This window comes from Macaca thibetana, chromosome 13 (assembly GCF_024542745.1).
Source record: "Macaca thibetana thibetana isolate TM-01 chromosome 13, ASM2454274v1, whole genome shotgun sequence".
In the NCBI taxonomy this organism is placed as follows: Eukaryota; Metazoa; Chordata; class Mammalia; order Primates; family Cercopithecidae; genus Macaca; species Macaca thibetana.
The window spans coordinates 33535351-33558585 of NC_065590.1; the positions used below are offsets into that span (position 1 = coordinate 33535351).

Here is a 23235-nt window from a genome sequence, read left to right on the forward strand (position 1 = left end):
GGACCTCGCAATTTCAGATGTCAAGACTGCGCATAATATTAAATCTTAATGTCAGCCCATACACCACAATACTATTCTGAGAGATAACTGAGGAGCTCAGGATCTTACTGGTAGAAATGAGATGTACCATTTTAACCAAATAATTAAAATGGTACACCTGGGTACATCAGTAGATATAAATCATAAGGTAAGGCAGAACAGAAGGGATGTCATGGGAGAAAGGCTGCAAAGAAAGAACACTGGTTGCTGATGTTTGCTAATAAGAGAAAAAGAACACAAGAAGCAACCGACCTGCACCCAGTCCCCACTTACAGAGTGGAAGATTTATTCCAAGCTGAAAATACTAAGCTCTAATCACCCCTACCCCAGCTCATAGGTACAGTGAGGGTCCACTCCAGGAGAGGCAATCTAAGCACAGGGACTAACTACTACCCCTTTCAGTATCACAATCATAGAGAAGGGGTGTGTTATTCCAAGAGAAGTAGACTAATGAACCTGCCCCCAGATACAGAGCAGTGCCGCAAAGCTTCTGCCCAGGAGAGGCAAGCCATAAGAACAGAGAGCTCCACACATCTCCATAAGGAGAATGACTTTATTTGAAACAGAGCATAAAAAGCTCAAGCCTAAGGACACTGGCGAAAACAATGAAGATCCTGGTGGTGAGCAATTAAGAACTAATCCAAACCAGACACTAAATAACTAAACAACAAAAATATCAAACATTACCAGCCCAGAGAAGGGATCAATATCCAGAGTTGCAACAAGATATTATCCAAAATGCCCAGTTTAGAACAACAGAAAAGTAAGACGTGCAAAAGTAAGTGTGACCTCTTCACAGGGGGAACAAAATAGGCAAATCTGCCTTTCAGAGGGCCCACGCATTGGGCTTAGCCACTAACAATTAAAAGCAGCTATTATAAACATGTTCAAAGGGAAGAAAAGTATGCTTAAAGAATTAAAGGTAGGTATGACAGCAAAGTCACATCAAATACAGAATAAAAGACAGAACCTAGAAAATAACAAAATGGAAATTCTAAGGCTGAAAAGTACAGTAACTGAAGTGAAAAATTCACTAGAGGCTCAACAGTAGATATGGACAGACAGAAGAAAAAAATCAGCAAACATCAAGATAAATGAATAGAGATTATGCAAACTGAAGAAGAGACAGAAAAAAGAATGAAGAAAAACAAACAAAGGCTTAGAGACCAGTGAGACAAGATTAAGGGTCCTGATATATGTGGATTGCGATGCAAGAGATGATAACTGGGGAAAAATGAGAAAGAAGCAGAAAAAATCCTCAAAGAAATGATGGCTGAAAACTTCCCAAATTAGATAAAAGATATTAACTATACATCTGACAAGTTCAGTGAGCTCAAAGTAGAATAAGCACAGAGATCCACAGGGAGACACATTATAACCAAGATACTGAAGTGAAAGACAAAGAATGTATCTTGGAAGCAACAAGAGAAAACAAATTACATACGAGAGAACATGAATAAGGTAATAGCTGACTTCTCATCCAAAACTATGGAGGCCAGAAGACAGTGAAGAGGCATATTCAAAGTGCTGAAAAGAAAAAGACTGTCAACCAAGAATTCCAACCCCAGCAAAACTCTCTCTCAAAAAGATGAAATACAAACATGCCAGATACACAAAAACAGGGAACTTGCAGATCCACCTTACAAGAATATAGAAAGTTCCACAGGCTGAAAAACAAGTAACACCAGATAGTAGTAACATTTTCATAACAAAACAAATAGTGCTAGTAAAAATAATTACATCAGTAACTACAAAAAGATATGCTTCATTTCCTGTATTCTCTTAACTGATTTTAAAAGCAATTTGAAAATATATAAAGCAGCTGGGCATGGTGGCTTACATGTATAATCCTAGCACTTTGAGAGGCCAAGGTGGGAGGACTGCTTGAGCCCAGGAATTCGAGACCAATAATGTAGTGAGATCCCATCTCTACAAAAAAATTTTTTTGAAAAATTAGCTCAGTGTAGTGGTACACACCTATGGTCCTCACGACAGAGGAGACTGAGGCAGGAGGATCACTTGAGCCCAGGTTAGAGTGAGCTATGATCATGCCACTGCAATCCAACCTGGGCAACAGAGCAAGTCCCCAACTAAAAAAAAAACCAAAACAAAAAACAAAAAACAAAAAAACTTAAAGGCATTTATACATGTGTGTGAGTAGTCTGTATAATAATGACACCAAAAAAAAAAAGAGGGAATAGAGCTATATAGGAGTAAAGTTTCTGTATCACACTAGAATTAAGTTAGTATAAATCAGAAGTATATTCTGATAAGATAAATATTATAAGCCCCAGAGTAACCACTAAGAATATAACTTAAAAAAAAAACCACCTAGAAAATCATTTAAAAAATTAAACTGAAAGTGTCATACTAGAAAATATTCACTTCATGCAATAATTAAAGAGGAACAGAGAAGAAAAAAGACACAAGACACATGAAAAACCAAATGTAAGCCAGTAAATGTGAATCCAATCACATCAATAATGACATTAAATGCAAACAGATTAAATAATCATATCACAAGGCAAAAATAATTAGATAGAATTTTATAATTAAAAACCCAAGATTTAACTATATGCTCTTTACAGCAGATACATCATTTTTTATTTAAAAAATACAAATAGGTTGAAAGTAGAGTGATTTTAAAAGATAAACCATACAAACAGCAACCATAAGAGCTGAAGTGTCTATTCTAACCTAAGACAAACAGACTTTAAAACAAAAAAAAAGTTACTCGGAATAAGGAGGAACAATTTATAACAATTAAAAGGTCAATTCTAATTAGTTGGACGTGATGGCACACGCCTACAGTCCCAGCTACTCAGGAGGCTGAGGCACAAGAGTCACTGGAACCCAGGAGGCAGAGGTTGCAGTAAGCCATGCACTGCATTTCAGCCTGGGCAACAGAACAAGACTGTCTCCAAAAAAAAAAAAAAGGTCAATTCATCAGGAATATATAACAATTATAAAAATACATGGATCTAACATCATAATGTCAAAATATGTGAAGCAAATCTGAGAGAAAAAAAGGGAGAAAGACAAACAATAAGAGTTGAAGACTTCAATACCCTCCTTTTGAAAATGGAGAAAACAGTCAGAAGACCAACAAGGAAACAGAAGACTTGAACACCTAAACCCAACCCAATAGAGCTGAGAGACATCTATAGAACACACCACCTAACAACAGCAGAATACACATTCTTCTCAAGTACAAACTGTACATTCTACAGAATAAACTACATGTTAAAACATAAAATAAGCCTCAATAAAACTTAAAAAGACAAATCATACAAAGTATGTTTTCCAACCAAAATGGAATCAGGTGAAACATAATAACAGAAGGAAATTAAACAACACATTCCTAAATAACCAAAGGGTAAATGCAGAAAAATCACAATGTAAACTAGAAAATAAGTTTAGATGAACTAAAACAAAAATATAATAAGCCAAAACTTCGGGCATGCAGCTAACACAGCGGTTAGGAATTTATCAATTTTTACACATACTTGTAATAATAATAAGAAAGAGCTTAAATCAATAACCTAACTGTACACCTTAAAAAAACAGAAAAAAAGTGCAAACTAAACCCAAAGCAAATGGAATGAAGGAAAAATAATGACTAGAACGAAAAAAAATGAAACAAACATCAGAAAAGAAAAATAAAGATTAGAAAAAATAAACCAGCTTATTTGAAAAAATCAGCAAAATTGACAAAATTTAACTAGATTCACCAAAGGGAGAAAAAAAGAAGGGGAAAACTTAAGTTACTAAAATCAGGAATGAAAGAGAGGGCATTGTAGCTAACCTTACTGACTTGAAAGGGATTACATGGGAATACTATGAACAGATATATGTAAACAGACAGCCTAGCTAAATGGACAAGTTCTATTTAAGACACAAATTGCAAAAGCTGATTCATGAAAAATGTAAAATCTAAATAGACTTATGGCAAGGAAAGAGATGAAATTAGTAATTTAAAAACTTCCTACAAGAACAGCCCAGGTAGTTTCACAGTAATTTCTATTCAAAAACAATTAATACCAATCCTTTCCAAAATCTTCCAAGTGAACCTGCCACCTCAGTCTCCCAAAGTACTGAGATTACAAGCTTGAGACACTGTACCCGACCCAAAATTTTATTTACTCCAGTAATTATTATTCAATTTCTACCATCCAATCCCAGGGCTATTTAATGGATTTCATCACTCTTCAAACTGTTCCTCATTTAAATCTACTTATTCAATCTAACCAAAAATTGCCTATTCTTCTAGTGCTCTCAATAACTTATTCCCACCTCATCTAATCAACATCATAAACAAATCTCTGGTCCTTCTATTTTCTCCTAGAATAACAACTCTTCTGGCTTCTCTTTCCCTATGTAAGCTGAAACCAATAGGTGATCAACTCTTCTCTCTTTGCCTGCTGTCCTTCTACTATACCCATTCAATGTATTCCTGAACCAAGGATTGATACTGTAATTCATCATCTCCATTCCTGAGTGTTAGCAGGAAAAACAAATCAGAGATTCTGTACAGGCTGACAACATTATAAAATCATTATCACTAACTTGAGCTGACTTCTCAGAATTGCCCTCCAATCCTTTTACTTTCCCTTGGTCAGCTCCATCTCAAATTCACTTCAACACGAACTATAAGTCTTCACCAAACCACTCTCCTCAAAGCCTCTAACCTACTTCCACCACTACTCACCTCCCTCAGCAGATAATCTTGCTTTTACCTCAAAACTGATTTCTCTCAATTTCCTCTCTACAAACTTATTTGCATCCACTCTTGTCATCCTGGGCTCAATCAATTCCTTTTTCCCTTCAAGTCACACACAGGAATAAACAGATTCTAACATCAGACTCCTCCATATAATTCAGTTCTAAATATTGTCATGTAGAATGCAATGAAAAACCAAATGACTCCTCTAATAAAAGATCAGCGGATTTGTGATGGTCTGAATGTTTGTGGCCCCCCTGAAAAGTACAGGTTGAAATCCTAATCCCCAAGGTGATGAAATTAGGAGGCAGGGCTTTTGGGAAGTAATTAGATCATGAGGACACAGGCCTCATGTTTGGGATTAGTGCCCATTATAAAAATGATTCCAGAGAAACCCCTTGCCCCTTCCACCACAGCAGGGCACAGAGGAACATGTCATCTATGGCAAACAGTCCCTCAAAAGACACTGAATCTGCCAGCACTTGATCTTGGAATTGCCACCCTCTAGAACTGCAAGAAACAAATTTCTGTTGTTTATAAGCCACACTTAAAGTATTAAGATATTTTTGTAATAGCAGTCTGAAGAGACTAAGACAGGATTTCTAAACACATCTAATCTGAAGTATAATTATTACAGATATTAAAAAATAAAAAAATTAGACCTAATAAAATATTTTTTTCACAAGGTATCCATAAGTAGGACATTTACCATCTCCTTTTTCTACATACCTGCTTTTAAATGTTTAGGAGCCTTTGGCACAGTGTCAGGAGACATTCTCAACATTCTGAGATCTGAAGAGTGATATTCCGACTCTCTTGTTAGCTTATGTGGAACAAATGAAGGCAATAAAAATGAAAAAGACTCATTAATGCCCAGATTAGAATGACCCACCTATGAAGAAATGAAGAAAATAAGATATTAATTTCAAACTTCATCTGCTAAAAATAATCCCTCATTTTTATAAAGATGAACACTGAGAAGTTACACTAGTTACTTAAGATCATAATCTCAAACCTTCTGAATTCATATATAGGTCATATCTTGTTGGGTCAACTCTGAGAAGACTCTATAAATCATCCTGAGGGCTTAGAAATCTGTTTACATAAAATATTATAGATAGTATGCCTAGAAGTGTTGTTACTCAGAAGTTTGCTCCTTATGATCATTGCAGAATTTGAACCATGGGATTATTCTTGACAAGCTCAGGTATTTCTTTTTAAGGTAGAGAGGTGCACTGTGGGCAAGAAAGAGTAAGAAGGAAAAAGAAACAGGAATATTTTCTAGAAACTCACAAATGTTTAGAAGGAAAATGAGAGTATCAAAGAACTATAACTGTGATCAGTTGCCAACAACCATAAGTCCTCAAACTTCTTAAAACAAAAGTAATGGAGACTATAAATTGGTAGTGAAGTAAAGGTTAACTGCTCAAAAAGAAGTTCCTAACGTTTTATCAGGTCACAAGTCCTTGCTAGAAAAGAAATTAGAAACCAATATTGGTGACATTAATACCTAAACATGTACAACTTTTCACCAAATTCACAGTGCACCCTCACATAAAAATATATATCAATTTTAGGTTGTCTTTATTTCCCTAAAAAGATTATTTCAGTCATATCTTCTCAGGATGAAGTCTAAAAATGTATACAAGCATGAATTTTTCTATCCTCTTTCATCAATTTTTCATGGTGTAGTAATGAACATTCTTAGGAAGCCGTGTGAAGTGTGGAAATGAATATTCCATATCTATTTCTATATCTACATCTACTGCCCATACAGGTTTCTCTAGACCAGTGCTTTTCGACTGGTGAAGATTTTGTACCCATCAAGGGACATTTGACAATGCCTGGAAACATTTTTTGCTGTCATAACTTGTGATGGGAGAGGATGTTACTAGTTTCTAGTGAATAGAGGCCAGGGATGGATGCTGCAAAACATTCTACAATAAGCAGGAAACACGCCTCCCACCGTAACAAAGAATTATCCAACTCAAAATGATAATGCTGCTAAGAAGCCCTGTTCTCCACATAGCACAAAGTTCCCAGTTTTCAATTACCTCACTCCTACAGGAAACTTTTTTGAAGTACAGCCTATATATATATACACACATATATAAATACACATAAATATACATAAAGATATATGCATATATATAATATGCAGTCATGTATCACTTAATGATGTGGATATGTTCTGAGAAATGTGTTGTTAGGCAATTTTTTTGTTGTGCAAACATCACAGAGTGACATACAGAAACCTACTACTGTGTAGACTACTACGCACCTAGGCTAGTGGTCTAGCCTACTGCTTCCAGGCTACAAACCTATCAGCATGTTACTGTTCTAAATACTGTAGGCAACTGTAAAACAATGGTATTTGTGTATCTAAACATATCTAAACATAGGAAAGGTACAGTAAAAATACAGTATTTTAATCTTATGGGACTACCATCATATATGCAGTCTGTAATTAACTATCACAGTGTGGCATGACCATACATAATATATAGACACTTGTGAGAGAGTGTGTGTTTATAGTTTATAGCAGTTTTTCTTCTACAGCTTTCAAACACAGAAATAAAGAAAAATTTTGATTGCAAGCTTGACGTCAAAAAAATTTCATTATGTTAAAGTTTCAAAATACAGAACTATTAAAGTAGGTAATACCGGCCAGTTACGATGGCTCACACCTGTAATCCCAGCACTTTGGGAGGTGGAGGCGGGCAGATCACGAGGTCAGGAGATCGAGACTATCCTGGTTAACACAGTGAAACCCCGTCTCTACTAAAAATACAAAAAATTAGCCGGGCGTGGTGGCGGGCACCTGTAGTTCAAGCTACGCAGGAGGCTGAGGCAGGAGAATGGCGTGAACCCGGGAGGTGGAGCTTGCAGTGAGCCGAGATCACGCCACTCCACTCCAGTCTGGGCAACAGCAGGAGACTCCGTCTCAAAAAAAAAAAAAAAGTAGGTAATACAAAAGAAAATGTAAAATGAAAAATATGAGAAGTATTTATTTAAGAAACCAGCAGATCTTCATTGCTAATTGAAAATGGAAAGAACCAGAAGAAAAAGAAATCAAGATTAGTTTATCTTCCCAATGTTTAATCAACAATGAAGAAAGAATGAAAGATGACCAAGAAACCAGAAAAATACTAATACCTTTCATAAAAACTCAGAAACTCTACAAGTGAGTCTAATTTTAGGAAAAATATGAGTTATTTTGCTATAGGGCAAGTTGAATTTGGGGTGATGACAATGTTCACAAGAAAACATGCAAAATAAATTAGACAGATATCAGGGTATAAAAACAGAGGTGATAATCATCCACACAGAGATAGGCAACTAGGTCTCCAAAGGTAGGGGGGTAAGAAGAGGAAAGAAATCTAAGGCTTAAATCTTAAATAATTTTTAGAGTTAAATGGCCAAAACAAGAGGTACTAAAATAGCATATTAGGCCTGGCGCGGTGGCTCACACCTGTAATCCCAGCACTTTCGGAGGCCGAGACAGGTGGATCACCTGAGATCAGGAGTTTGAGACTAGCCTGGCCAACATGGTGAAACCCCATCTCTACTAAAAATACAAAAAATTATTCAGGCATGGTGGCAGGCGCCTGTAATCCCAGCTACCTGGGAGGCTGCCGCAGGAGAACTGCTTAAACCTAGGAGGCGGAGGGTGCAGTGAGCTGAGATCGTGCCATTGCACTCCATCCTGGATGACAAGAGCGAAACTCTGTCTCAAAAAAAAAAAAAAAAAAAAAAAAAAAAGCATATTAATTATGTGCTGTTACCAAGAACAAGGAGAAAGAAAAACAAAATAACAATAGAAAGTAGGAAACCACCAGAGACTCTAATAGTCTCGTTTCAGCTAAGTGAAGAGAACTAACAACCAGGAACTATATAAATGCTATATAACTTACCCCATTTAATAGTACAATATATGAGGTTGATTATTACTATTCCTATTTCCTTATGCAGATCAGGAAAGTGATCCTCCAAAGTCATTTGCTCAAGACACAAGGCTAACAAAGTAACTGAACTGGATTTTGACTCCAAATCTTTGTTCTTTTCACAGTTCCGAGCTGCATCATACATACGTGGATACCCAAATAATCATTTATGATGAGTAGATATAAAAGTGAACCAAGTAAGTATGAATGACTCTTCTGTGACAAAGATGAGGAGTGTAAGGAAGCAACCAAGGAGTAAGCAAGCCCCTGAAAGCAAGCTAAGCCACACAGAAAAAGTACTACCACATCTGGCTCCTTGCTTTTCTGATACTGACATTAAATAACTCCTAGATCTAAGACTAAGACAGATAGAGCTACAACTGAAAGACAATATAGGCAATAATAGCATCTTCCTTAGATTGAAAGATTATACTTCAGGCTATATTTAAGGACAGATTAAAATTTGGAGCAGTGGTCAAAGCTAGTCTCTGCACATTAACTGAACCTATATATCTTTATTTTTAAAATACATTTTATCTACATGAAAGGTTGATATAAGTCACAAAAGTAGTATTAAAAATTTAGAACACTTTAAGAGTTGTTACTTTGTTTCTCATTGTTATTGAATGCAACTTTAGGCAATCTCCTTCAAAACCTCTACTCTTGCCAAAATAACGCAAAATCTTAACCTTAGTTTCATCAAGAATAGTTAAAATTCTGGGGTGGGGGGACGGGGGACAGTTTATGGTATGGTGGTTAAGTACATAGACATGGTTAGTTTCAAACACTGGTTCCCCCAATTGCTGAATAATGATAAGCAAGTTCTTAAATCCTCTAAGTCTCAATAGTAAAATAGGGATGATAATAATCTCTAACAATTCTATTTGACAGAATTGACAGAGGACAAAAATGAATTGATACATACATGTAACCTCTTAGCACAGTACTTGAGCACAAAGTGTTAACTATCATTTTCATCCCCACTGTTATCAGATTAAAATTAAAGAATGCCTAGTTTAGAATACTGAAGAAAATAAAACTAACCTAGTGATTCTGTGTTAAAAAAATTTTAATAAATGTAATAAATTATAAATAAAAATTCATCATAGTATCTTTGTTCATTTTCTACCAACAATCTGAACCTAAAGGTCTAAATGTGGGTGTAACCCAAACTAATAGAGCTTTACAAAAATATACCAATCTTATACATAGGAAAACAGGAAAAGAGAAATAACATTAAGTACATCACTATTTTATCTAACTGTATTTAATAACAGGATATGAGGATATATCACAAGGAAGTAGGGCCCACCTTGGGACTTACAGTACCAGACAACAAAAGAGGATATTCATTCAACAGGACCAGAGGAACATTAATGCCAAGGGATCCAAAGATCCAAGCAAATAAAAGCCTTCTATAAAAGAATGACACAGGGAGGGGAACATCACACACTGGGACCTGTCTGCGGGTAGGGGGTTAGGGGAGGGATAGCATTAGGAGAAATACCTAATGTAGATGACAGGTTGATGGGTACAGCAAACCACCATGGCACGTGTACACCTATGTAACAAACCTGCACGTTCTACACACGTGCCCCAGAACTTAAAAAAAAAAAAAAAAGGCTGACATAAAATTTTTATGACACCTTAGAGTTGCCAGTTTCTAGTATACACACAATGGTAATAATAACATAAATAGGGAGAGGGAAGGGGACATGTATATACATTAGTGTGTTGCTCATTTGGGAAGGAGACACTTCCCTTTGGAGAGGCACTGGCCAGTTTGGACATTAAGCACTTCATTATCCTTCCTGGTCAAACATGGGTCTTAAAACTTTCAAGACACCTCTGAAGTCAAGTCTTTCAGGAGCTTCTAAAAAGAAATACTTAAATATTCCAGGGACTGTTTCAAGGCTTGTACATTGAAGAGCAGAGGGAAACATTCAAAGTACAAGCTTCTGAATGTTCCCATGAATAACTCTAATCTTAACACTGTCTAAAGACTATTGCTGGCACAACTAGGAAGAGTTAGGTTGCCTCAATATGAAAGGCCTGGAGCCCCAGGGGATGGCCTTTTCCAAGACACCCCAGAACTAAGTCTTACAGTCTACGAAACATAAACATTTCTTTTATACCAACCTCTAATGGAACATATTCCAGGATATCAGATAAAGAACAGGTACAAGTTACAAGCTGGTAATGAAAGATATAATTTTTCAAATAAAATATTTTCAAATAAAATTTGAAATTTTTTCAAATAAAATATTCCTCTCCCCACCCAGAAAAAATGTCAAATAGAAAAACTTACAGGCTTTTCAAAATTGCTTTCCTTCTCAGATGGTAGTTGTAAAGTAGGCTGCCAGTGCAGGGAACTGTCATGCATCTCTAGATCATCATGAAAATTCTCTAAAGCTGCTAGCTCAACGTACTCACCAGTCAAATCACATCGGTCATGTACCCAGGAAACAGTAAAAAGTAAAATAAACACAAACAATACCATTTCCTGAAACAATACTGAAAAAGGCCATGTTTCTTACAACTATCATTTTATTGTGTCTCACCTTTCTTTGTAGTTCAGTAATTCTTTCACTGCACACAACAGCGTTTTCATTTAGGCCATCCAGAGTAATGATGTCAGACTCAGCCTTCCCCTGCAGGCCCTCTACAAAATAGGAGTCATTTTGCATAATTGTATGTATAGTAAAACTAGACTCAGCTCCCACAGGCCAAGGAATTTCACCTTGGCCTATATCAGCTTTCAGCAATGTCTCTTGGGCGACTGCAATTAATGATGCATCACTGGTCAATGGTAAAAGCACCTTGTGACTTTGCATCACATGCCACCAAGTTTGCTGAAAAGCTGCTTCCTATAGCTGCAGGTGGACCTTTAATGGTATTACTATAGTTAACATCCTTACCCAAATTAAAGTCTGAGTAATCTGCAACTTCTTCAAAGGTTGGCTGCTTTAAATCTTGTAAAACCAAAGAATCTGAAGTTAATACTTTCACATGATAAATAACATCTGAAGATCCTACCTTCTCTGCAAGGTCAAGAGAAGGAACAGACTGTATCTTCCCAAAGGGAAGAAATGGTTCATTGCTTATATCACACTGAAATAAAGTGGACTGTGTTTTGCCAAGACCAACAGTCTGGTTGTAAGATTTTTCACTCAAAGAAGCACATGACTTAAACTCTGGAATAACACAAAGTGGCTTAATGAACATTTTCTGAACAGCATTAGGAGGTGATTTTAAATTTGGATGCCAGTATAGGAAGCTATCATTATCATCCTTTATATGCAACAATGGTTTTGAAGCTGCTGGTTCAAACACCCCAGGAGTAGACTGATAGCATGTATGTTTAAGCCTATCAAATAAAGAGTTTTCATCTTTATAATTTAATGGAGAAAGATCTGGATTTTTTGGTTCTCTCTCTTGGCTGTCATCTGTTAAATATTTATTGATGTCAGCTTGGATGTCATTTACTGTACTCTCTTTCTTAGAAGGCTCAATAGAGGCAATAACTGCCTCAAAGGCTATATTTTCAGTAGCATCAATGTTTTTCTCACCAAAAAGAGAAGTTCCCTTTTGGTTTCTTTCCTCTTGAAAATACAGTTGTTCTGATGTCTCATCCAAGTTGGATATAACAGTCTGAAGAGGACCACCAGAAGCCTCCATTTTAGAGGTATCATGTTCCCTGGAGAGTACATGTGTTTCTGAAACTTTTACAGAATTATCAGGAGCTATAACATTCCTAATACACTTTATTCCTGAGGATCTGGGTTGCACTTCTGAAGATAAATTATTTCTAGTCTCTGTTAGTTCAAAACATTGAGATGATTCTTTCTGTAAACCTTCTTCATTTCCTTCATAACCCTCCAAAGAATCCGTCTTTTGTTTCACCTCAATCTCAGCTGGAGCCCTTAAATAAACATTCTCAAAATAATGACTATCAGAAGTCAAGGGAACCCCTTTTCCTCTTCTTTCCAACAAACAACACAAGAAAGAATATGACATTTTATTATTATAATGAGCAGCAACTTCACATGGAAAGGAAACACAGTCCTTACTGATTACACATGTTTCTGGGTGGTGCAAAGTTCCCTCTTTGTTCCATGGCACATAGGAAAAGGGGACACTAAAACTGTAACTTCCCTTGGAAATTTTATTTTTATCAATTGTGTCAGATGAATCTGAAAAAGAATCAGGGTACTTACTGGTTAAATATGTTTCTGTCTGCTTAGGTGAAGCTTCCTGTTTCCAATACTGCCCATATGAATAAGCAGCATCAAAATGGTCACTTCTTTCAGTAGCTATGTTTTCATCGGTTATGTCAGATAAACTTGTAACTGAAACTTGATCTTTATCAGCTAAATTGGTTTCAGGCTGCTGTGTATCTTTTCGTGTCTTCCATGACATATATGAACAAAGATCATCATAACTATCACAGTCTTTGGGAATTTTCAGTTCATCAACAGACGAAATAGTCTCTTCATTATTCCCTTGTTCAGAAGGTAAAAAAGGGCACTGAGACCCAACAGTTGTGCTCCCTATAAGTGGGTGCTGAGATACACTAAAGCAACTGCTTGCTAAGTCTGAAGCTACTTCTGCAGTAGCCTGGAATAAAGCTTCACTAACTTCCGATGGTCGAGAAGACCATTCAGTATCTTCAGACTTATCAGGAATTCCCCTGAAAATATACAGTTAAAAATAAATAAATAACACATTAAAAACATTTAATTTTTAAGTACTAACACGAAAATACATATGTCACTAAAATCAAGTTTATTTGAAAAGTGCATTGAAAAACAAAGCTCTCCTAATTTCAGACTCCTTTAAGATGGTTAATGACCAAACAAAAAAATTCTTTTCAACCAAAAGGTGAACTACCACCCTACAACCCTGATATTATCTCAGGCTTCTCCTAAAACAATAGACACAGAATGTGATTTTCATAATGATGCCCACCATGATTTTTCATTTAACCCGCATTAATTTTTTTACTAGTCGTCATTTATTGTGCTCTTGAAAACTATGCAAGGCCAGGCACAATGGCTCACACCTGTGATCCTAGCACTTTGGATCACCTGAAGCCCAGGAGTTCCAGACAAGCCGTGGCAATATGGCAAGACCCTATCTCTACAAAAAAATTAAAAATTCGCTGGGCATGGTGGCACATGCCTGTAGTACTAGCTATTGTGAAGGCTAAGGCAGGAGGATTGCTTGAGCCTAGAAGTTAGAGGTTACAGTGAGCCATGATGGCACCACTGCACTCCAGCCTGGGCAACAGAGCAAGACTCCATCTAGATAGATTTAAAAAAAAAAAAAAAAGAGAAAGAAACCACTCAAGAAGTGATCTATTCCCAAAACACAACAGTAACTTAATCATTAGTTGATGATCTAAAAATGTGTACAGATCACTTTTCATAAAAGTGATATAAGGTAATATATAAGGACAGAGGTTACTTTTTACTTTCTAAACATCTATAGTTTTTAATTTAAGGTGGGTTTTCTTTTCAGTTCTAGAAGAGGAAAACATATTCTTGAATAATTCCAAATATGTTTTGAAAATTCCAGACTTTTCTCCCATTATGACTATTCTAAAGGACATGAATTTGGAGTATCTGTTAATTTGGATAAGTCTGTTCATAAAAATCTTCTTACTTCATACTCACATCTCCTATAAGGTAAGGAGAGCTAACTAGTCTCATTCAATAACAGCTGAACAAAATGAGAGTGCCAAACAAGTTAGTGACCTAGAAATAAATGCTTTTTGCAGAATAAGGGTGACAGGGAGGAGAGAGATGATGAGCAGCAGATGGGGAGGTTTATGAGAAGGAAAATCCAGTGTGTCTTCTAAATTAAAATATACCTGAAATGCCTGAATACATTAGGAATTATTTTTAAATAAACTACTGTCATCTAGTTCATCTCTACACGTTACTCTGCCAAATTAATATGCATCAAGTCCTAGTACAGGACTTTGTTACCTTCAGAGTGTGTCCTAAGAGTATCTAAGCCCCACCTCAAAGTACCACCTTAGCCTGAAGTCACTAATATTAGTAACAACATAGAACAAGAAAGGAGAAAGGTTACATGCAAATAAATCATCCTACCTCAGAGGTGCAAAACTTAGTTCACTTTGATGAAATAAAGAATCAGACGCAAATTCTTGGTCTTGTGTCAAACAGGTCAGCAAAGGCAAATCAGGAGAAGCAAAGCTATCTTGTATGACTGCAAAGTTTCAAATATAAAAATGCTGAGTAATGCTGAAAATTGATTATTTACTTACGTATGTAATACTTTAAAGCACCTACATATGCTGCCATATGGAGAATTCTACAAGCATTAGAATAATAATATAAAAGCAACAGCAGTAGCAGCTACCATTTATTGAGAGCCTGACAAAGTCGAGGTGCTTAACACACAATATTTCATTTAATCCTCACGACAACCTTGAAAGATAGGTATTATTATACATATCTTATCGGTGAGGAAACATGATTACAAAACTTACAAAGTATTAAGTAACTTGTCCACATTCAAGTAGCTGAAATGCCACAGTGAGATTTGAACCCAAGCATTTCAACTTTTAGCAAATGTTCTTAACTATTATTAGTGTTTTTTCCCATCTTACATAATACAGACTACACCTGTTATGTCAAAGTATAGCACAGGAGCTCCTCGGCCCTAAGACACTCTTAGGAGGTACCTACTGTTGAAATTTTATTCAAAATAATATTAAGATATCATTTGCCTTATTCACTCCCATTCTCTCAAAAAGATACAGTGACATTTTCCAGAAGCTACAGAATGTATGACACGGCAACAGACTGAATACAGAAACAAGACATGAGAATTGTGCTGTCTTCTATTATGTCAGACATTATAGAATTGTTTAAGTAAAACATGACCATATTGCTAAACATTTTTGTATTAGAAAAGTTATGTTTTATAAAATATATACTTTTTCAATGAATTAATAAATTTTAAATGTTTCAGTTTTAATTTCTAATATGGAAAATATCAACAACCCAAATAAACAAAAGCTCTCTGGAGTTGTCAGTGATTTTTAAATGCATAAAAGAATCCTGTTACCCAAAAAGTTTGAACTGCTGCTTTAATGAAAAAAATTTTTAAAAAAACTCTTGTGATTTCCTGAATGTTGACTTAAATCATTCTTATTTTAATCAGTATACTCTCTTGATTTCAGAATGCCTGTAACACTGTGTACAAAGTGAGGACTCCTCTCTCACACCACTGTTCCCCCTGTTCTGAAATTACCGAAAACCTAGAGTTCACAGAGCTCACCATGTTGTCATCTGTCCTTCACTTGGTCAAAACGCGTACTGTCACTGCTCATATACCCTGCACACCTTCCATATAATTCATCACCCTCTTGTTTTAATCTTTCGTCGATCCACTTCCCATATAAACTGTCAACTGTGTCTACTTTATCCATAGCTATAACCTCAGTGCCTAGCAAAGTACCTGCCACACTTAATAGGTACTCAAAAGAGAGTTATTTACTTACTGAATGAATTAAAGTGAGAAACTGATATATAATAACAACTTTTGCCACCAAGGAACAATTGGTATAGTTCCTCTTTGGCCTTGGCACAGAGAAGCAGTCTTAAACCTCCATAACAGTCCTTCACCCCTCTAAAAATCATGAAGGGTTTTTAACAAAGTCCCCAAATACACTAGAGCTAATGCTATAAGGGGGACCTTTGGGCAAGTAAAGCAAATTTACTATTTCCAGTTAACTGTAGGCTGCGTATTTAAAGAACCTGAGAGTCTTTTCTAAAAAAAAATTAGAGATATCCCTAACCAGGTTTCAGAACCCACAGAAATCCTCAGTACCTAAAATAGCTATTTAGGTATGAGTAAGGAATAGTAAGTAACAAGTAACTTATAAGCAGCATTTCAGCATCTTCTTAAATATTTAAGAATATTTCAGGGTGGAGTTGGACAGTTAAATCAGGTAAATCGGAAAAAGTATTTGCTAAAGGAGCAGGCCAAAGCTGAAGAGTTAATGATTCTCAAGTGTACAACATTATTTGTGTGTGTGTGTGAGATGGGAAGGTGGTGTATGTTACTTGCCATGCCTTTTTCTTTCAGCTTTCAACCGCTTCTTGTTTCCTCAAGTATGGACATCTGTTACTAGCTTGGATCCCTTTTTTTTTGAGGTATCTAACCATTCTGGCACCAGCCATCATCAACGACATTTGCCATTGGTGAAAGCCTAATTATCACAGTTAGTACTTATGCATAACAAAACAGCAATGATAAAATTTCCTCTGCCTATCAGATCCAGGAACCTACTCCAATAATTTAAAATGTTCTGCCCCATCTATAGTAAATGAGAAGCCAGAGTTACAAAACTTTACATTAGAAAACATTTTAGGTCACAAAGTACAATCTCCTCCCCAGTGCTAAAATCCTAATACAGAATTTTGCTAGACATTTTGCAGTGACATGAAGCTCACTTTTTGTTGTCGTTATATAGCTTTTTCTACTATTAAATCGTTTTGACTATTAGAAAGTTCTTTTTTATATCAATTTGAAAAACAGTTTCCCTTTAAGTTATGTATTCATTTTAAACTCTAGACTAGGAGTTAGCAAACATTTTTTTATGAAAGGTCAGATGGTAAATATTTTCGGTTTTGTTGGTCATATATAATCTGTCACATATACTATGGTTGTTTGTTTTTACAATCCTTTAAAAATGCAAAAATCATTCTTAGCAGATGGCAGGTACAAAATCAAGACTTGGCCTATAAGCTATAGTTTGCAGATCCTGCTCTACACCATTATAATACAAATCCCATGGTACTGTTATTTTCTGTTTACTGGATTGCCTTCCCACAAGAGGAGGTAGCTTTCATCTTTATATCCCTAGCATCAAACATACAGGAGGCACTTAGATATTTGTTACATGAATGAATAAAAACTAAGTTGCTTCCTCTTTAGCATAACAGCCCTTCAAATATTTGACCATAGCAAAGTTTTCTCTTTTGTCTATCAAAAGATAGTCATCTCCTCCCACAAAGGTACTCTAATTTTGTCAACATCCTTCTTAAAATGTGGACCTAAAATTGACTTTAATAATTCATATCATAGAATATGTTGGCACTAATATCTTGATTTGGATAGCATTAGTTTATGTTTGCAAATAACTTGCTGAATTAAGTCCTATTCATGCTTCTTTACAAAACTATAAAACCATCTTCATGATTGAATCCCTTAATGGTTTTAAAAGTACTTAAAGTTTATCTTTTATAAAGAGCTAATAAATCAGTTCTATGAGGAAAGCAGCAAGATCTACCTCAGACAAGCCACTCCTCTTTATGTCAACTTTTGGTTTGAAAGCTGAGGATAATAACACATGCCTTAATTAATTCTAAAAATCAAAAAAGGTAAATACGAACATTTGTTTTTTGTTTTTTTTGGGGGGGGATCATGGAGTCTCCACTGCTGAGAGAACCAAAGTATAATATATTATTCATCCCAAAAACTCTGCAAATTCAAGACTGAGGAGGTACACACAGTAGACAGTTATCACCTTTCTGCCTTCTGTGAGCAACAGGATGTGACAAAATGACAGGCAACTGCACACTTAATATAACTAGATCAGCTAACCAGTAAAAAAAACAAAAACAAACAAACTAAAAAAACAGAAATAAGTTTACCCCTTTGAGTAGGTCTCTACAGAGCTCCTTCACTCAAAAAGGGTAACGTTAACACTTGCAGTCCCCGCAAAACTTACAAATGTGAGGTATTACTACTAGTTAAAATAAAGAGGCATTACCTAGCAATGGAGAACAGAAGAGATCTCTGTTGGGTTCCTTTACTTGATTTTCTGATTGGGTCAATACACCCTCCTCCAGAGAGGGGAAGTCTGACACTTCAGTATCTTCTCTTCTCACATTAAACCTGGTCTGGGATGTATCCAAGGTTTGGGAAGGGTCCATTTCTTGAGGAAGACAATGCCAAGATTCTGTTTTCTACAAAAATTTTAAAGGAAAACATGCTAAGTCATTAACTGAGTTACCATACATATTAATATTTAGATTAAAATGTCCACTCATGTATCACATAGCTTCCTATTTAATGACATTCTCATCAAAGTTTAGAAAATGTAAAGCTGTTCTGTTTCTCACAATATTAACCACATTTTAGACCTCTTCCCATTATTACACGTCTCTTTCTTTAATACAAAAAAATCTTGGATACTAAGTTTCATTGTATGCCACTGCCAGCGTATACAAAACAATTACCCTTGTGAAACAGAAATTCATGAAAATTCAGAAAGGTAGATATTAAGGACTGACAAAAGTAGAAGTTTGTATATTATGGCACATGTGTTCCAGGGATAAGCTTTTGTACAGGCTTCAAATGTAGCTCTCTTTTGAATATTCACTGTATCATGAGAAGTGGCTTGGGAAACCTTTGAAAGGTTCATTTTACTACAAAAAGGAATAACAGACTTTCTGGGGTCTGAAGGAATTTGTACTTGAAGATACTCCAGTCAGCAGAGAGTCATGTTGAGCAATCTGCAGACAGAATTGTTTCAAGTCTGCAGCTGCCTGGGAAACATTTACATGGTTGAGTTCGGCCTTCAGCCAGAGCTGTCGAGCCACTTGCTTCAGCGCGGCAACGCTAGAAGGGGCCAAACATGGTGCACGCGAGGGCTGGGCCAATTCGTGGGTCCTACTACACATCTCTTGAAGTGTGGAAGAATCACTGGCATTTCCACTATATTTTTTGTTAGGTTTCATCATTAAATCAATAGATTTGGTTCTACATAATATTTTACAACTCGATAATAATAAAATAATAATAAAACTGAAAAAAATATTCCAAACCTAAAGCTGAAGTATTCACTCCAGCTTTAAGTTGGGAATTCACTTGACTGAATTTTTATAGCTCTACTAGTTTCTAAAGGATCCCTGGCTCTTCTCAATATACAACATTATTATATCACCCATGAATGTGATACATTTGTCTCCTCCAACTATTTACTCTTAAATTAGTGGCAAGATTCACAGAACTGCTTCTCAGACTACTTATGGGGAAGGACCAGTTTCTCCTACTTCCAATTCATCACAGACTGACACTTTACTAAAATGTTAACAAAAATTAATGACAAATAAGCTAATTTTTAAAACTAGTAAGAATAACTAGAAAAATGAAATTTAAAAGTCTTAATATAAGCCCCAGATATAAAACACCAGCCCAAATGTTTGATTTCTAGGTCTAAAAAAAGATGAAATTACTCTATCAAACTACTATAAAAGTTTCTAAACACTTCCTCTCAATTTCTATACTTATCTCTTGATAGACCAGTAACAAGCAAATCATGGACTGGCACCAATCTACAGATCACACTAAATAACAATGCTGAATTAAAGTCGAATTAAATACTAATGGTGACAAGTTTAAAAGGTATTTTCCTTTTGGATTTAATACCAGTTAGTATATTCTATCATGATATGAAAGTATTTTCATTTTCAAATAATTTGATTAGAAATGAACACTAAATTAGCTCAAACTACATTATAGCATCTTTTTCCCCAATTAAACCTGATAAAGGATGGCAACATTTTTTTTATTTTTATTTTTTAGACAGGTTGTTGCTATGTTGCCCAGGCTGGACTCAAACTCTGGGCTCAAGCACTTGAGCTTCCCACCTCAGCCTCCCAAGTCAATAAATTTCTTTATATTGAAACATGTTCACATTTCTTACACAGTAGTGGTAGAGCAGACATTTAAATGTTTGCTAGCATATTCTTTAACATTTTCACACATATATGGTCATAACTAAGATTAATCAGTATTTTAGAATGCCCTCATTTTCTTGTTTCATAACATTGTTCAGTATTTATTTTATATAAGCAACTTCAATTTTCTTTAAAAATTTAAAAGATTTATCAGTGAATCTATTAGTTCCAAAAACCTTTTTGATAGCTGGTACTATCATAATTTTCTCAATTTCCTCCTTAGTAATCCTAGTCTACCTCTATAAAATACTGATAGTTTTGTAGAAAGTCTATTTCATTGAGATTTTTTTTTTCTTAACTGTATTTATTAGGAATATATCTATTTTTTCTCTATTTCTTGAATTTAACAACTGTATTATATTTTATAACTTGTTTTCCTATTTGCCATGTTTCCTCCATTTGCAATTTTTCTTTTTTTGTGTGTGTGAGACAGGGTCTTGCTCTGTCAACCAGGCCAGAATACAGTGGCACAATCTCAGCTCACTGCAACCTCTGCCTCCAAGTTCAAGTGATCCTGTCATCCTCAGTCTCCTGAGTAGCTGGGACTACTGGCAGGCACTCAGTTAATTTTTTAAAACTTTTTGTAGAGACAGGGGTCTCACTATGTTGCCCAGGCTTGTCTGGAACTCCCAGACTCAAGCAATTTCCCTGTCTTGGCCTCCCAAAGTGCTGGGATTACAAGTTTTTCATTCTTTATCTAAAATCTTTGGTTAAATAATTAATTCATTCAATTTGCTTTATTTATTTAAATAAAAACATGAGAAAGTGGCACTATATTGATAGCAACTTTAGATATATAATGTATTTTCATTATTTTGTAAGTATTCCACTACTGGACTCTTCTTCCTTGATCAACTCAAAGGTTTCTAAGAGAATATTGGAATCTTTTAATTCCCAGGTGGCCCAGAATCCATAAAAAGAAAATGCATTACAATTTACAAATATTTTCACAAACATTTTCTAACAAGACTTTTGTCTTTGAAGAGGCATTTCCAATATTTAAAATTCATTAATAAAATGTTCATATAGCAAGTTTAAGAAAAAAGATACCCACTATCCACTACATAATATCAGTTATACAAATACATGCAAAGAAAAAAATTTAGAGAGAAATATTCTAAAATATTAACACTACACTTATGGAATAGCAGACTTTTGACATTCCAAAATACCTCAATCCCTTCTACACTGAATAAATTAATCAGCTCTATAACATCAAATTGCTACTGGAAACATGCTTTTCGCCTTTCTGATACTTGAAAATAAAAGGAATACGAGAATGATTAAATTTTACATTTTTTATTTTGAGGGCACTCCATTCTATAGGGGATAGGTTAGTGAGCCAACAAAAGGTTTTAAAGCAGGAGAATTCCAATCATTTTGTGACTCACTAAAGCAAAAATCACTGGTCCCCTGACTCATCTTCTTAGCCTCTCTAACCATGGTTTCAGCCTGTATCCCATAGTTTACTCCTCCCTAATAGTGACAGATGTATCCATTAGTTTTCCTGCCCATCCTCTGATCTCCACAGATCACTTACTCTCTAGTTCCTCTACTGCAATAATTTTTTAACTTTATGGAGACAACTATCTTATCACATTTATACTTGTCTTTATTCCTTTCTTATCTGTATTTCCATCTTTGCCCCTCTGAGAGTTCAGTCATCCTTATAATCACTGCTTTGCAAACACCCTTAACTTTCTTGCCTTTTTCTCCCATTATCCTATTTGCTTAGCAAAAGTTAACACTGATGGAACCGTCCCCTTGCGTGAATCCAATCAGCAGCACATTGCTGGAGAAATCACATCCCACACTGACTAAGCCAGTCTTTAAATTGATATCACTAAACCTGAAGGGCACTCAGTATTGCCTGGAAATCCTACTACATTTTCCTGGTGAGTTGCGATTTCATACCTTCTCTCCTCAGAACTATCGAATGTTCCTAATTTTCAACTGATGACCTTCAATAAGTGTACAGCACGAGAGAGGAACTCCCTTGTCTTCAACCACAGATCTACAACCCCCATTACCAGATTTCTATCTTATGACTTGAAAAAAAAAAAAAAAAAAAAAAAAAAAAGTCACTCTACCTCTCAAAGGCCTTCCCATCTCCTTCCAATTTTTTTCAGTGATTTCCTTCCTATGTGATTCTCCCACTTTCCTTCATCCATTTTTCTCTCATTACTGAATCATTCCTCTCCTATGCAAACATATTCTTATAATTTCCCATTATAAACTGAATTTTTAAAATAATCTGTTCAACCTTTTTTTACTTTCTGCATTATGTATTTTCTTGCTACATTTCAATCATCAAATATTCTTTGTGTTATACCTTTTAAATCAATATAAAAAGGACAACAAATCTCTAAATATTTTTGACAGATGTAGGGAGGGACAACATATAAGCATTCTGACAAATACAAACAAATTTTGCAGGAGAAGTAAAAGTTTGAGATACATCTTTGGGATTTATCAGTATACAGATGTATTTAAAGTCCTGGATCTGGATGAGACCACAAACATTCCAACGTTTCAAGCAGAGGTTAAAAACTCAATGTGTATAGGGGCATGAGGGTAAGACAAATGGAGTAATCCATCCTGGAATTGGAGAGTAATGGGATTTGTGGCTAACTATGCACTGCTTGTTCACTTTAAAGTATTCTATTTCAAAAGTGTTAAAACATTGTGCAAAAAAAAAAAAAAAAAAAATTGGTTTCTGCAAACCACATTTGAGTCCACAGCTTACAAA

At 35.5% G+C, this 23235-nt stretch overlaps 3 protein-coding genes across 9 annotated transcripts in view; 1 reads left to right on the plus strand and 2 right to left on the minus strand.

The window, feature by feature from the left end:
* ALMS1 (ALMS1 centrosome and basal body associated protein) overlaps positions 1-23235 on the minus strand; it is a 220770-nt gene that overhangs the window by 161979 nt on the left and 35556 nt on the right. For 4 of the 7 annotated variants that reach the window (XM_050754354.1, XM_050754355.1, XM_050754353.1 and 1 more), the window contains 5 exons: positions 18515-18710; positions 14820-14937; positions 12921-13393; positions 11265-11365; positions 5489-5651 (listed from right to left, as the gene is read on the minus strand). In XM_050754354.1, coding sequence (XP_050610311.1) covers positions 5489-5651; positions 11265-11365; positions 12921-13393; positions 14820-14937; positions 18515-18710 — 1051 coding nt within the window. Of the gene's footprint in view, positions 1-5488; positions 5652-11264; positions 11366-12272; positions 12401-12920; positions 13394-14819; positions 14938-18514; positions 18711-23235 lie in introns of those variants that run through there. The other 3 variants (XM_050754358.1, XM_050754352.1, XM_050754357.1) reach the window with 2 other exon arrangements.
* The window catches only part of SFXN5 (sideroflexin 5), a 616301-nt gene that overhangs the window by 106088 nt on the left and 486978 nt on the right, over positions 1-23235 (plus strand). The window lies entirely within an intron of this gene.
* LOC126934095 (guanine nucleotide-binding protein G(I)/G(S)/G(O) subunit gamma-5-like) lies at positions 18722-22499 on the minus strand. Its single transcript, XM_050754571.1, has one exon. It carries the CDS (start codon positions 19485-19487, stop codon positions 19173-19175), a length of 315 nt encoding a protein of 104 aa, XP_050610528.1. The 5' UTR covers positions 19488-22499; the 3' UTR covers positions 18722-19172.

Excerpts from the sequence above, each read along its gene's own strand:
- LOC126934095 (XM_050754571.1), bottom strand. The coding sequence starts at position 19,487 with ATGATGAAACCTAACAAAAAATATAGTGGAAATGCCAGTGATTCTTCC.